This window comes from Stegastes partitus, unplaced genomic scaffold (genome assembly GCF_000690725.1).
Source record: "Stegastes partitus isolate 25-593 unplaced genomic scaffold, Stegastes_partitus-1.0.2 Scaffold727, whole genome shotgun sequence".
Lineage (NCBI taxonomy): Eukaryota > Metazoa > Chordata > Actinopteri > Pomacentridae > Stegastes > Stegastes partitus.
Window position 1 is genome coordinate 34646 of NW_007578458.1, and position 15603 is coordinate 50248.

A 15603-nucleotide genomic window follows, 5' to 3' on the forward strand; every position below is an offset into this window, starting at 1 on the left:
CATGCATTGAGCTCAGTGTATAATTAATTTGCAACGATTTTGCAAACTGACTGTTTGTTTAAGTAGATTTAAATACAAAAATGCACAAAATATATGATCTTCCTGTTGTTGGACAACTTCTAAACTCAAGGATTAATGGAGAAAAGAAGCATCAGATTAAGCAAAAACAAAAACTGGACTAACTCAACATTAAGCTCAGGTGTTTCTTTTTTTAAACTCTACAAATTAAATGAATCTTAACTTGCAGCATTTTTGAAATTTTTTGCACGTGATTATTGTCAAAATCCTAAATGGACTCTGGCATTGTCTTGGCCAACTCACAACTATTTTTGACAGAAGTTGTGCAAACAAGTTGTGCAAATGAATTGAGCAGCACTGGCACTTCCTCCAGAGCGGCAAAGGCTCATGGGAGACCAACAAGTCGCTCTGCAGGACGTAAACATGACAAGAGTTTGTGCAATCCGGCAAAAAGTCAATGCTGTGAGACGCACAACATTTCATAAGGGCACAGCTTTTTAAATAATAATAATAATAATCCTTTGTATATATAAAGTTGTTTATTGCATTTGCACATTATAACACCTTGGATTTGCTCTGTTGATTGGCATTTAAAAAAAAAAAAGTATTTCCTTTTTTAGCAATTTTCTACGTGTTGCATCAACTTAATGTGAAAACCAGCTGATTCTGATTCCATCTTATTTTTCTTCTTCCTGTTTTTCCTAAATAGTTTTGTTACTCATTTTTATTTTTCTCATACAGTGAAGGGTTTAAGCATTCAAGTTTAAATTTGGCCTCGTTAGCAGTTTTTCAGAGTCGGGGTCAGACGGTCGGTGGTGCTGCTGGGCTCCTCCACCAGACTGGAATTACACCGTATCAGTAGCTGAGAAAATGTTTCTGGAACATGGCAGAGGATCCGGCTAATATAAAAGCGTGCTGCCAGCCTTCATCTCATCAAAGGGCAGCACGCTTAGAGTCGTGTCATTTATTGCTTCCATGCTTTCTTGGCCTTCGTTTGCCCCTGAACTCTCAAGGGCTCAGAAATTAAACCCGTGTGTGGTTGCTGATTGCTCTTATCACATCCTTTTTTTTGTTGCTGCCGTTATCAGATGCAGAGTAGGGCACATGTAAGGACACCGTGGCCACAAAGAGGCTGATAATGTTTGAACAGTTTATTAAGTGACTTGTTGTTTTTAAAGTTTTGATTTCTGTGTGCAGGTCTGGCAATCGGCCTCGGAATCGGAGCAATGGCAGAATTTGCCAAGAAGAGTTTCAAACCCAAAGAAGAAGGTGATGAAAGGAGGATTTTTGTTTTATTTGTTTGAAGGTTTGCTGATGATTAATTATTGGGACTTTTATGACCATAAAGACTGTTGTGGTCACATTGAAATGTGCTGGCGATGTCATAAAAGTGACTCTGTGCACGTTTCAGCTCACTTATCGTTCAACAGACAGTTAAGATGTGTAAACAACAAATATTTACTAACTTATCTTCAGGATGTTCAGTATCTGAGGTAATCTAACTTTGGACTGAGGATTGGAATTCAATACTTTTTTGGGTAAAGACAAAAATGCTTATCCGCTTCTTTTCAATTCAAAGCTGTTGCTGACTTCAGTTTTTAACAGACATGAGCAAACATGCTGATTATTTAGAGATCACTTCTTTCCTTCTCTTTCTAGTCTTTATATTCAAATAAACCAACTGCCTGCTGCCTTAATGGAGGTCTAAAACTCAAAAATCTGTCCTACAAACCTAGAAATAGTCGTGCGAGAAATTTAGCTACACTTAAAAACACAGGAAGTTCAGACTTGTAAAATGAGGAAGAAATATTTCAGATTCTGCAGTTCTACAAGATCAGCAGTTAAATTTGAGCAGATTTGTGGCATTGATGTTGTTAACTTCCTTGCAGAAAAAGTCAGTTTTCTTGAGTTGCGTTTAGATGACGCTCAAGTGGATTTTATTGACTTATTGGAGGCGTGTTAAGGTAACTTGCAGCTGTTGTTCACCAGCAGAAAATTATCCACGATTATATTCTTGCAATAATAAACTTTATTTCCTTTACACTTTTCAAAACAGGAGTTACTGAGTGTTTTGCATAGACATAAAAAAGAGAAAATACATTACAATTCATCAGTGAGACATTGAAAGAATGACAATACAATATTAAAAAAAGGATTCAATCTAACATTAGAAAAGACGTTAAATATTATGCAAAAGCCTGTCTGTCCACTGGAGTTTTAAAAAGCTTTTTAAAATGAGCTGGTTGACTGTTCAGTCAATAAGTGACATCCTTGTCCCTAGCTTTGGGACTAGAACAGTAAAAGAATGGTCCTCTTTTGTTTTAAGCCTGAACTGTGAGATTTTTAACTGCAACTGGTTCTCTGGTTTGTGCAGAATAAAGGTTTAAAAGTTCCAGGATGTAGAGCAGAGCTAGACTTTATCGAGATTTAAAAGTAACCAAGAGAATTCAATTGAATTCTGTAGCAGAGACAGTGTAATCCATCCAGGACTGGAGTAATGTGTTCCCTGAGTTGCAGTAGTCCAGACAGGAGAAAATAAGGGTCTGGGTGAGACGTTAAACTATGTTTTTTGGACGCATTGGTTTGACTTGGACAGTATTTCTGATTCGTAGATGGCAGAATTGAACCAGAAGGTGAGGTTGTGATCAACAACTGTCCAAAGTTTGTGGCTGATGTGTTCATCGTCCAAGTTGGGGAGTGATACTGTTAGAAATATGATCAGGTCAAATAAATATGACTTCAGTGTCGTCTTTGTGAAGCCGTTTGGTCCTTCATGTCAACAAGGCAGTAATACAGAGAATCCAGGCTGTCAGGATTTTTAGGGCTAACTAAGACATACAGCCGAGGGTCATCGACGTAAAAGTGGCAGCACTCAGGGGTGAATGACATGACCAAGAGGCAACAGACATAAACCAAATGAAATGGGGCCAAGGACTGAGCCCTGTGGGACTCCACAGGACATGAGGGCAGTTCATAAACCTTATAAACTAAACCTATCTGTCAGCAGCAAGATGAAAACCAGTTCAGAGCAGCTCCATCAGTCTGTTGAGGAGAATGGTACGCTGCAGTGACTCCCAGAAGAGTGAGATTCCCTAATTTACCAGAGTCCACATTCAATAGGATCAGTGGTTGCTCATTTATAGGACTGTGCTTTACTACGTAGCCTTGTGAAGGTGGAAACAAGGCATTGGAACAAAGTTGACGTATCAGCAGTCAAATTGCTATTCCAAGCAAAGAGGGGATTTTTGCAGAAAATAATTTATTTTGCTTTCTGACCCCCAAACTCACTGTCTCGATTTACTCTCATCACTCTCAATGAGCACCCTTTGGCTTTTTTGGTGTTGTTGGCATCAGTTTACCAGGTAGCTAGATGAATCATAGCGGTTACGTGTCAGCCCACCTGGCTGAGTGGCCCAGCATTTGTTGCCAGATTTGTTTTTTGGTGTGTGGTTTTGCCAGTTTGGGCCAACAAATAGCACATTTAGCAGCATTCGGACCACGATGTTCCATGTGTAGTGACCTGAATCTGGTACAGACCTGGACAGACTCTTCTGATCTCCTGGTTTTGGTCCACATTCATTAAGGTGTCATTTGTTTCTCATTTGTAGGGCGGTACTGGACTTTGTAGCAACGTGTCAGATTGTAATTCTGAACTAAGTGGTTATTTCACAGCATTAATTCGTGGCTAGATTAAAGGTTTTTCTTGGACCGTGACAAGAACAACAAACCACCTCAAAGCTTTGTAGAACTACTTAATTGCCAAAAGAGACAAAGGACTGCTGAGCGACATGGACTGACCTCAACCCCATTGAGTATTTCTGGTGGCACATAAGGACGGACAAAGAAACATTCATGAATTGACAAGAAACTCCTTTGAACATTGAGCAAAGGTTTTCAGGTTTTGCACAAAGTTGTGAAGTCCATGAAGATGAATGAATGTTGCACTGAATGATCTGTATGTTTCTTTAGGTGGTAAAAAAGCCGTGCTGGAATCAAATACCTTCCTCTCTGAGGCCAACGCCGAAAGAATCGTCCGGACGCTTTGCAAAGTTCGAGGTGCCGCTCTGAAGCTCGGACAGATGCTCAGTATTCAAGGTAAAGTTTACACAAATGCACTTGAATGACTCCACGCTGCGCTAATCACTGTTAACACACGAGAGAGTTATTATTTAGTGGCACAGTAAATAGCTGACTTTATGTGATACAAGGACGTCTGGACCTCTGAGGCATGTTATGGGCAGTAAAGCCTCAAGTATCACTGTGCAAATACAGGTTCAGCTTTCATCACAGACCAAACACAGATTTACTGTCTGGCGCTTCAAGACTTCGTCATGTTTCTGATTCGGAGTCTCCGACAAACAAACAAGATCCCTTTTTACCAACAGCGAAATGTCATCACCGAAAATAAACCCTCGGCCCAGCTGAACACAATAAGTGCCATTCCAGCTGAGCTATTGTCGGCAGCAGAGTCTAAACTGACACTGTTGACTTTAAACTTACAGAGTTGCTGGTCCGCCTGCGACTCATGTAACATCGCTGCGGCAGTCAAGTTACAGAGATTGTTTTCTGAGAGATAAAACCTTGGAAATCTTTCAAAAACCCTCAAGGTCGTCCAGCAACACGCTGTAAAGGCATTTCCAGAAATCACCTTGTGCATGTTTCATCTTGTTTTCACATTGAAACAAGATGTGACAAAATTACAAAGCTTGAACCTTCACTTGTTTGAAAATAGTGCAGATTTTTTTCATTCTTGACTTTTGAAACAATAAACAGTATCACCTCAAGGTGCATTTAGTGCCTCTGTAGAGCTTTCGGTCATATCAAATGATCTTTATCAGCAGAGGGAGCAGAGGTCAGACAGTTTGGTGATTAATCAATACTATTTTGTATTTTCAGTTAATGATTAAAGTCGTTTGGCTAAATAACACCTATTTCCTATTTCTCAGTATTTGCTGCTTTGCTTTGTCTCTTGACAGTTAACTAAATGCGTTTTTGTATGAATGTTTTGAATGTTTTGAATGAGGTTTTTGTGTTATTCAGCCCTTTGTTTTGCTGGCCTGCTGAGCTTGCTGTTTTAGTTCGCTCTCATTGCCCTCAAGGCATTGCTTTTGGCTTATTTGGTGCTTTTGGCATCTGTTTTAAGTGAAAACTCACATCAGTGTCAGTAAGCTTGGCTGTGTTTTGGCACTAGAACTGATCTGGCTCTGGCCCAGCAGTGGTTGCCAGGTTTGTCTTGGTTTTGCGTGTCTTGATTAAGCCAATTTGGATCGACAAATGGCACATTTAGCCACATTCGGGCCAATTATGGACCATGTGTGGTGACTTGAATTGGGTCAGACCTTGTTCAACTTGAGTAGCTAGACTCAGGTGAGTCCAGTGTACTTTAGCCAATTATGGAGCATCTCTGAATCGAACTTGGGCTTAATTATTTCTTCTGGACCGCCAGATTTGGACCATTTGTGGGCCTAGCCATTTTGGCTACCTTGTCAGACAACAGACATCCAACTTTAGCAATGAACAGTGAACGTCGTGAAGATATTTAGCAGCTAAAGAGTCAGATGTTTCCCTCAGGAGTTGGTGGAGACCAAAACCAGAGTTAAAACTGGACTCGCATTCACCAAATTAACAATATGATGCTCTGTAAGCGCTGGATGTATAAATATGTGACGAGACCGGCTGACAGTTGGTAACATGGCAGCGTGCTTGTTTCTGCCAAAAAATAGAAATTATTGAAGGTTTAAGGAAAATAAATGTTTACATTTAGTTTAATTTTTAGTTCCTTGAAAATAACTTTAAAACGTTTTCAACCAAAACTTGCAAGAATTTTTTAAACTGAAGTAGAATTGATGGAAATTTGAAGGTGTAAATTTCCTTTGACAGCTGAATGTGCCGACAAAGATGGTGTGATACAGTCTAAAGGTCCCCGACAGCTACTACATGGACCCGGACGTGAGATTGATTTGTCAATAATAACGTCATTTACTCTTATCATTTAAAATAAACAAGGGCATTCGTTACTTAAAGTGCTCCTTCTCTGCATTTTTGAAAGATTTCCAGGAATTTATCTCACCTGATACTTGATAACCAACCAGGACTAAGATTTCAGCACAATTTCCCTTTTGTCAACAATACATACACTTTAGATAATAGTTTAAAGACTATAAAGTATGAAATCTTTGTGTTTCACTGCACTGCTTTCTTCTTAATTCCCATCAGATGACGCCTTCATCAACCCTCAGCTGGCTAAAATCTTTGAGCGCGTTCGACAGAGTGCAGACTTTATGCCAACGAAGCAGATGATGGTAAAGTGTGAAGCGCTGCAGCGAACAGTACAAACACGGTGACCAGTATCTTCTATAAATCTCTTTTCTCTTTCTTTTCTCTGCAGAAAGCCGTCAGCAGTGACCTGGGCCCAAACTGGAGGGACAAGCTGGAGTATTTTGAGGAGAAGCCGTTTGCAGCGGCGTCCATCGGTCAGGTGCATTTAGCGAGGCTGAAGGACGGAAGAGAGGTCGCCATGAAGATACAGGTGAGCACCGAGATAAAACACGTAAACCGTGACGTAATTCAGCAAATTCATAGAAGTCCACACAATCAACTCTTTTTTTTTTTTTTCCTCCCTCAGTACCCTGGAGTCGCCAAGAGTATCGACAGCGACGTGCATAATATCATGACCGCTCTGAGTTTAAGCAACGCTCTGCCTGAAGGTAACATTGTTGGAGGGTTTTTTATCATCTCTATGATAACAGCTGCTTTTGTGCGGTGTTTGTAACCCGCGGTAATGTCAATACGCCAACCCACGGCAGTCGTGATTTTCCCTTTTTTCCCCATTTGTCCTCTTTTGCAGGTCTGTTTCCTGAACATCTCATTGAGGTCATGAGTCGTGAGCTGGCGCTGGAGTGCGATTACATAAGAGAGGCAAAGTGTGCCAAACAATTCCAGTGAGCTTTACAGTTTACTTGTCTTTTATAGAATCTGAAAAACACTGAGCCGTAGTATGCATCAGTGGGTGCCTTCTATGTTTGTTTTAAACCCTAAATATGTGACAGTATTGTTTTTGTTCCTGTCACATTTTTACTAACAGTGTGCTCATTGTTCACTGCAATATAAAGTTGGTTTAAAATAATCGGGATTATCATTTTGGCCAAAATCGGTTTTATGTTTTGGATCTGAAGTGGTCATCTACCTTTTGTTTTGTCTTCATCTTTGGCGCAAGTCAGCAGTTTCTTACTGTTGTGTTTCTGTGTAACACTTCCAAGAATTCACTTGTGGGTCATACGGTGCATTCAGAGCTGTGACGACTTGTTTTTTTTTTCCTGGATTTCTAGTTGATGAAGGTGGTTTTACCTTTGGTGCCTCTATTTTCATTGTTGGTTCAGTCATGGTGGCTGCTGCCGCTTACGCTTACTTTTCTTGGGTTTATTTCTGTTGTAGAAACAAACATTCAGATGTACTTGATGCCCTGGAAGATTTTCCTAGAAGGCAAGAGCTTCACGGTGACACCAGGTTTTGCTGCAGGCTTTGGTTGTAGCATCCTGGTTTATGAATACTGATGATGGCCATCAAAACAAGGGGCGATGCCAACGGTGACGCCTTAAGAAGTCTTGTTTTGTCCTAAAACAGTCAAAAACCTAAAGATGTCCATCATCTCTACAGCGGTTTTAGCTTTTCCCACCTTATTGTTGCATTTGTAGCAGTAGGCAACTTCTCTGACAAACCTACTGGACTCTTCCTGATTCTGCACCAAACAGCAACGAGCTGGTAAACATAATGGAGAAAGTGTCAACTGAAAAGCCAGAAATACCCCTCAGGAGGTGGTGGAGAACAAAACTGAGCTCGAAGGAGAGTCAGCAGGTGCACATAAAACACCTCTGAATCTACTGGATGGAATATATCAGCTTAAGTTCACTGTTCTCAGCTGTTTTTAGCTGCGTTCAAGTTGTACAAAAAATTTTAGAAACCTGTTGGTGGTGTAGAATGAATGTTAATATGTTAGTATGGCGCCCAACTTTCTTGTTGGTTCACTTTCATCATTGACACTTTCAACCGCAGGCAGCTTTTTTTCTAAAGCCACTGGACTCCTCCTGAATCTGCACCAAACCACAACTAGCTGGTAGAAATATTGGACAAAGTAGCAGCTGAAGAGCCAGAAATTTCTCTTTAGCTGGTGGAGAACAAAAACAGAGCTAAAAATGGAGAAACTGGAGCTCATAGGAGACTCATTGTTGGTCTTAGATTCATCAGGTGCTCAGAAAACACTTGAGAATGAATGCTGATGCTGCTCTGAACAGCATGTCCCCTTAAGTCCAATGTTCTCGGCTTGTGGTGGCGAAAAAAATACTTATTGCTGGTTTAAAACTGATGCATTCAAGTGTTCATGACTATTGTTTGCAAAATTCGCTCCTGTTCCTGTTAATGTGCTAAAAGTGGGATTTTTAAACACTGTTCTGTCGTGACTAAAAGGCTTCTTGCCTGAATAATATAGATTTATAAAGGCGTATCAATATCAGCGTTGCTTTAAGCTTTACACTCAGAGACAGTTTGTTCTCCTGCGATGGTATTTCTGGGGTCGGGTTCAGGTGTCCTTTAACTGTGGCGCTGCTGTTTGTTTGGCAGAGAGCTGCTGAAGGATCACCCCTTCTTCTATGTGCCCGATGTAATCGACGAGCTCAGCAGCCACCACGTCCTCACCACCACGCTGGTGCCCGGTTTCCCTCTGGATCGGGCCGCCGACCTCTCCCAGGAGCTCAGGAACGAGGTATGAATTCAGAGCCTCCGAACTCAACACCGCTTCAGTAAACACATGCGCCCTGCCAGGACTCGGCCTCTCCGTGGAGGTGTTAAAGGTGACGAGCCAAAAACAGACAGACGAGACCTTTAAAACCCCCCCGAGTCATGTCGGCACGTCGGACAGAAAACCATTTTAGCTCTTAATGTTTCAGTATTTCGTGTTTCTTCTGCTAGATTTGTGAGCAGATCTTGATGTTATGCCTGAGGGAGCTGTTTGAGTTCAGATACATGCAGACTGATCCCAACTGGTCCAACTTCTTCTTCGATCCACAAGCTCACAAGGTCAGTTCGCCTCGATCGCTTAGTATCACATTTAATATCCTCTTCTTACTGAGGTGCACGGTTTGTGTTTTCAGGTGGCGCTGTTGGATTTTGGAGCAACACGAGGATTTGACAAGAGCTTCACTGACACCTACATCGAGGTGAGAAGTCAGTGCATCTCGTATTTGTGTCATTAAGTCGGCCATATGTTGCTGTAAGAAGAACATCAGATTCACAACCTGCTCAAAAAATCCTTTATGCAGCGATAGTTTAGTTGTTTGAAGGTATTTAAAGAGTAAAAAGAAATCTCAACAGACATTGTGTTGAACCTTCATGCAGGTGAACCTTTCATCAGATTATAAGTATTTGGACTCGTCTTCCTCTCCTCAGATTATTAAGGCAGCTGCAGATCGGAACAGAGAACTCGTCCTGCAGAGATCCAGAGACATGAAGTTCCTCACAGGATACGAGACAAAGGTGGTAAACATCATAATAATCTTTTAACCGATGAAGGACGCTGTAGTTTATTTCAACAATATAAAGTATATTAAGTTGATGATGCTACTAGTTCACCTTCACTAGAGATGAATGAAGGTAGAACTTACAGGCTGAGAATTAAAGTGAAAACACAAACACCTCCTGCAGAAACTTCTCCAAACCTCAAATCTGGAACTCGATGGCTGCAGGGTTTATTTTCCAAACAGACAGAATGATAAATAATATGCACCGAACTGAGATGATTTACTCTGAAATGATCAGATCGCTTCATAACATTTATTAGCGTCTTACTTTATCGACCTCTGCTGGCTTCCAGAGGGAATTACAGCAGCACTGATTATTTCCTCCTCTGTTACTCGTGTTTTCACTTTAAAATACAAACCAGTGAAGATGTTTGGTGAAGCTTTATTATGTAGAAAAGAAAGAAAGCTTCTAATTATCAGCATTTAGATCAGTACACTTCCAATTTTAACGACTCTATAAACGTGTGTGTACTTTGTTTAACTCGTCTGTACTGGTTTTTAAAGATTTAATCTAATTTTTATCACTTTGCGTTTTGTTTCACATTTTCTAACATTTGCTTGTAAAGAACTATGAATAACCTCTGTGTACGAGGATCGCATAGAACAGAAGAGAAATACACTATTGATCCCCAGAGGAACAGTAGGCACAACGAGTAAAGCAAACAAATATCCGGTAAACACTTCAGTACAAAGTGCACCATAAAGTGTAAACATACTGTGATTAAAAAAATGTACTAAAGTGAAAAATGCAGCGGTGAGGTGCAGTGTGAATAACCGTGCCGTCCTCTGTGATCAGGTGATGGAGAACGCCCACGTGGACGCCGTGATGATCCTCGGTGAAGCCTTCTCCTCCGAGGAGCCCTTCGACTTCGGAGCTCAGAGCACCACCGAGCGAATCCACAGACTGATCCCGGTGATGCTGAGGGAGCGGCTCACCCCGCCTCCGGAGGAAACCTACTCGCTGCACAGGAAGATGGGCGGCTCCTTCCTCATTTGCTCCAAACTAAAAGCTAAAATCGCCTGCAAGAGCATGTTCCAGGAGGCCTACGGCAACTACTGGAGGGACGGACGGCCCCAGTCCGCACACTGAGGACGGGTTTTGGTCAAAGCAGGATTTTCTAGGATTGTTTGTGGTATGTTGAACAGTTTAACTCGTACATTCTTATCTGGGAAGATATTTTTGGGAAGCCTGAGCCTAAAGCTTCCCTCGTGTTGCCTTTATCTGTTCTTTTTTTTTTTTTATGAAGTTCTGCCAAAAAAGAAAGGGGAAAAAAAGAACAAAGTCATATCTGTGTGCTTCCTATTCGGTCGCTCCTTTAAAACCAGGACCTCCGTCCAGACTAACTGTAGTTTTACCTTCCAGCAATACTGTCTGATGAACATTTGTATGTTACGTGTTTGAATGAATGTCTTGTACAACCTCATATGTGCCTGTACGGTGTGAGGATTTGCTCTCCGCCTGACCAGGATTGTCAATTGAAATAAATTGACACTGATGCTGCAAAAACAAAATCAATTCTAGGAAAAAGAATTTTTAAAAACATGCAGACTTTTGTTTTGAAGCTACAAAAACAGATCTGAGCTGACTCAAGGTTGAAATATTTGAAGATGAGTCAAATGCAGGTGCAAGATGTCATGAAAGTCAAACAAAGGAAAAGTCACATAAATATGAATTTGTAGATAAAAATTAATGGCACAAAAAGATGCAGCCAGCTTTGCTGATTAACAGATTACTGAACGAAGCTTCAACATGATCACTGTACCAGCATGAGTAAACAGTTTGATTTCCTAGAATTAAAATGAGAGATAATGACAACATGTTGACTAGTTGTAGTAATTAGGACTTAGATGTTTTTATTCCAGGTATTATAATGTCAGTCTGACATGTCACAAAGACTGAAACGTGTATTTGAGTTTTGATTGGTTGAAATAACAGCTGCAGGTATCTACACCGTCATCATAGCTGGTCTGAAAGAGATCAAAGTCCTCATATACACACATTTCACAACACAACAAATAAATCTGGAATAGATGTCGTGCCTCAGATTTATGGAAAACATTTAAAAGTCCAGTAGAACACAGAAGCCAGACGGTCTTTGAAGGTGCAGTAAGGAAGTGTGGCTTCACGTCAGCGTGGGTTTTCTGTTCAGCTTTACAGATATCCTCTCCTCAAACTGACGTTAAATCTTTCTCTATGCAGGAATTCAAACATTTCCGTGCTTCTAAACCTTCTGTAGTGCAGATTCTTCTGCAGCAGGGCCTTTACAAAGCTTTATTTGTTCTCCAAAGTGCACAATGCTGTGTTGGATAGGATGGTTTAAAATATCATAAAGTAGGAAGAGCTCATCAGCAAAGAAACAGTGGAGAACGAGCGCTCCCTTCACTGGATACCTGTGGTGGAAATTTACTAGAAAACAGTTTGTCATGTGCGGATACAGTTGCAGAGCAATAGTATGTTTAGAAAGCAAACCTCTGACTTTGAACAGATCCTGATGTAATCACAGATATCTGGAATTTCGCTGAGTTAAAAGTCTAATTCAAGATATCTGTGATTACATTTTGACGAGGCAGAATTCCAGTTCAAGATATCTATATCCTGACAGTTTAAACCTTTTATAAATTATCCTAAAAGGACAATGTAGCTATCTTGGATTGAGGGGAATTAAAGATCTCTTGAACTAGAATTATGACAAGTCAGAATTAAACCGTAGATATCTGAAACTGGAGTTACAGTTGGTCACAATTCAGCTGCAGATATCTGTAGTTCATGCTACAGATGTGCTGCTGATTTGTAGAGTTCTGTAAAGAGAAACCCAAAACAACTGTGACTATGTGGATATCCTGAATGAAGAATGTTGTGGATGGAAAAATTTCATCGTAGATATCTGAAATGTTTTTTTGTTTATTTGTTTTGCTTAAACTTGGAAGAACTGAATTGCGTATATCTACAATAAATATCCAGTCTGCTTAATACATGTTAAATGTGCTCGCTGCTAAAGCTGCTCTCCTGCAAACAAAACATGAACCAGACACTTCAGAAAGTAGTCAGACTCCTTCACTTTCTTCACACTTTACTGTGTTGTTGATTTCATTTTCCAGTCCATCGATCAACTTGTAATACAAAAGCGAAAACACATTGAAATGAATTGACTGAGATTTTAAACACTTTCACTTTGTCCTGATGGTGTATTGAGAAGCAGGCTGAGGGGGAGAATTCAAATTTTCTCATTTAAAATCAAAAAAATGTGTAAAAAAAGAAGGGGTCCGACTACTTTCTGAGCATCACCTGCAGCGTGTAGCTGGTGTTTATCTGCAGCTCTGCTTTAAAACCAGCTTTGGAAACAGCTTCACAATCATCCCGTTGTGCTGTTCACCGGTCAGTCAACAGCGAGTCGGAGGCTGCTTCATGGGTGCAGCCCCCTCTTGAGGAAGTCCCTGCCTTATTTTTTTCCAGCCATTAGTCTGCGGCCAGACTCATCTTACAGCTTCAGAACTGTGGGCAGAATTCCTGCAACGCTCCACTTGAATGGTGACGCTGGAGAAACCGAACTCTGAGCACAGCAGCTTCGTCGTCTTCCTGAGGACGATCTCTGAATCAGCGTCTTGCTCTGTGGAAACAAATCCAGAGAACATCTCATATCAGTACTGTAGGGTCGACAGCTCTGGCATCACATGTTTGATGGGTTTTATTTCGTTAATCCTCATTTTATCGTCAGTGCGAGCAATATTTTACATGCTTGAACCTGCAGAAGCCAATGAAAGTAAATAAACCCAAACTTCAGAGCAAAGACGGGTATTTTTGTGACATATTAACTGTTTCAATTTGTATTTTGGTCTTTCAAAGGTCATGAATGTTGTCCTGATTGAGTTTGAAAACCTATTTTACAGTGTTGCAGAGTAAAAACAGCACAAAAGGCAGATTGATGTACTTGAATAAAGCAACAATCAGACAAATACCAGACTTAGTTATTCATTTGGAAAAGAAGAAAGAGATCAGATTTATTGATTTCAAACTTTTTCAAGTAGCAACAGTAAAAAGTATTGAATGTGTTTCTCATCTCTGTGTTTGTATTAGTGCACATCTTGTGAAAATAATTTTAAAACATGTAACATTTATTAACCTCCACATGACTATTGTTCTCACACGATGCCAGAAACTCGTGCTATGAGATATTTTTTTAATTTTGTGTTTTTTATCTGTTGGTCAGACCAAAAAAAAAGACATTTGGGTATGTTCATGTCACAGATATTTCCCGACTTACATTATTCATTAGTTTACTTCCTTCTCCTCTCTGCTCTGTGTAAACACAGCCTGCAGCTCAGGATAATTTTGCGGCTGTCGGTTGCACCTTAATCACTCTTGACTTGTCGCAACACTGAGAAGTGCTGATTTTTTTTGATTTGTACAAAATCTGGTTAAATGAGACACGTGGGATGAAGGGATTTTGATTAAATATCAAGATTTTTAAGCTTGAATTTGGATAATTTTCCCGACAGAAAGGTGCATCATAGATGAGTAGTTCGAGGACTGTCGGAAAACTGAAGATCCAGGAATTATTTTTGCCTTTTTACAGTTTCTGGCTCGAATAAATTGTGGAGATGTTTTGTTTTTAAAGATAAGTCTTTTGAACACGCTGACAGGTTTTGGGGTTCAGTTGATTAAAGAAAATAACTGTCAGATGAAATGAAAAAAATACTTTATTTATCCCAGAAGGGAAATTCAATAATGTATAAATAAATAAATATAATAAAATATACATATATAAAATATAAATAAAGAAAATAACTCAGATGTACTGATAATGAAAATAATTGTTTGTTGCAGCTGTATAATACTATTATAACATATTACTACTACTCCAGCGTTTTCTGGACGTTAATGACCTGAAATGCAGAAAACAAAATGAAGCGTTCTGACCAAACAAACAAACATAAGAAGGACGATGCATCGCCGTTCATTTCTTGGTGCTTCCTGGATGGTTGGGCAGCTGCTAAACCAGTATTCTGACTTGTGTGCACCACTTCCTCTGTGTGCAGAGATCAGCAGTGTTGGCTTTACCTGCGGTCACGTGGACTGAAAGCAGAGACTGAGTCATGTTGAGGCTCCACATGTGTAAACTGTGAACAGACACGACTCCTCTCACTGACAGCAGCAGCTCCTCCACAGCGCTGAAGCTCACGTCCTGAGGAACTCCTGCAGAGAACAGACGCACCACGTAAACTGGCAGAACTAAAGTGGTGACACCAGGTGAAGGGTGTTTACCTTCCATCAGTATCCGGAAAACGTCCCTTGTGACCGGAAATGTCGTCGCAAGAACGAGAACGGAGAACAGGAACGTGCAAATCGGATCTGCAACTTTATATTCAGGCTGTGAGAAAGATGAGAGACGAGATTAGAAGCAAAACCAGAAAGTTCAGACTGACGCTGTACAAAAAGTTCACTGATTTAACTCCATAGTTGTCTGCAGCATCATCTAGAGTCCTTCTTGCATGTGCTTACATATCTAGCCACCAAAGTACGACTGTGCGTACAGTCAGAGGCCTTTACTGTCTGTTTATTCTCTTCTATTTAAGCCAGTTGTGTATTTATAACTAAGCCTTTAAAGAATAAGACAGAGGTGTGGCTCTCAGAATCAAACCTACTTGTTTTGACAGTGTAAAGCTTTACAAACAGCTCAGTGCACACACAATAATGCTCAGAGCTTCAGTAAAAAGCAACTGGCCTCTGTTTTTGGTCTTTGAAGACGTTTCATTTCTCATCCAAGAGGCTTCATCAGAGCTGAATCACCTCAAACGGTTATAATGACCCGGATCACTGAGAATCTACCCCAAAATAATTTCTAAAACGCCTCAGCGCTGTAGGTTTTGTACTGAAACAGGTTTATTAGGGACTATTTTCAGCAGCGGATTAATACACGTTTGCTGCTGTGGTGAATATCCACAGCAGCAGGATAATGATGTAATTTTAATATCAGTGTGTATTTCAGCTGACAAATGAAGAATTTGTGGCACA

At 40.4% G+C, this 15603-nt stretch overlaps 2 protein-coding genes across 2 annotated transcripts in view; one reads left to right on the plus strand and one right to left on the minus strand.

Moving 5' to 3' along the window:
* Positions 1–11539, plus strand: part of coq8ab (coenzyme Q8A, genome duplicate b) — a 15134-nt gene extending 3595 nt beyond the window's left edge. The window contains exons 4-14 of the mRNA XM_008291220.1: positions 1216–1287; positions 3988–4113; positions 6235–6320; positions 6407–6547; positions 6644–6725; positions 6866–6959; positions 8635–8776; positions 8983–9090; positions 9165–9230; positions 9460–9546; positions 10387–11539. Coding sequence (XP_008289442.1) covers positions 1216–1287; positions 3988–4113; positions 6235–6320; positions 6407–6547; positions 6644–6725; positions 6866–6959; positions 8635–8776; positions 8983–9090; positions 9165–9230; positions 9460–9546; positions 10387–10680 — 1298 coding nt within the window. The 3' untranslated portion in view covers positions 10681–11539. The remainder of the gene's footprint in view (positions 1–1215; positions 1288–3987; positions 4114–6234; positions 6321–6406; positions 6548–6643; positions 6726–6865; positions 6960–8634; positions 8777–8982; positions 9091–9164; positions 9231–9459; positions 9547–10386) is intronic.
* LOC103364210 (zinc transporter 2-like) overlaps positions 10819–15603 on the minus strand; it is a 9082-nt gene continuing 4297 nt past the window's right edge. The window contains 4 exon segments of the mRNA XM_008291257.1: positions 10819–13198; positions 14650–14784; positions 14854–14962; positions 14964–15015. Of these exon segments, the coding sequence (XP_008289479.1) occupies positions 13065–13198; positions 14650–14784; positions 14854–14962; positions 14964–15015 (430 nt within the window). The 3' untranslated portion in view covers positions 10819–13064.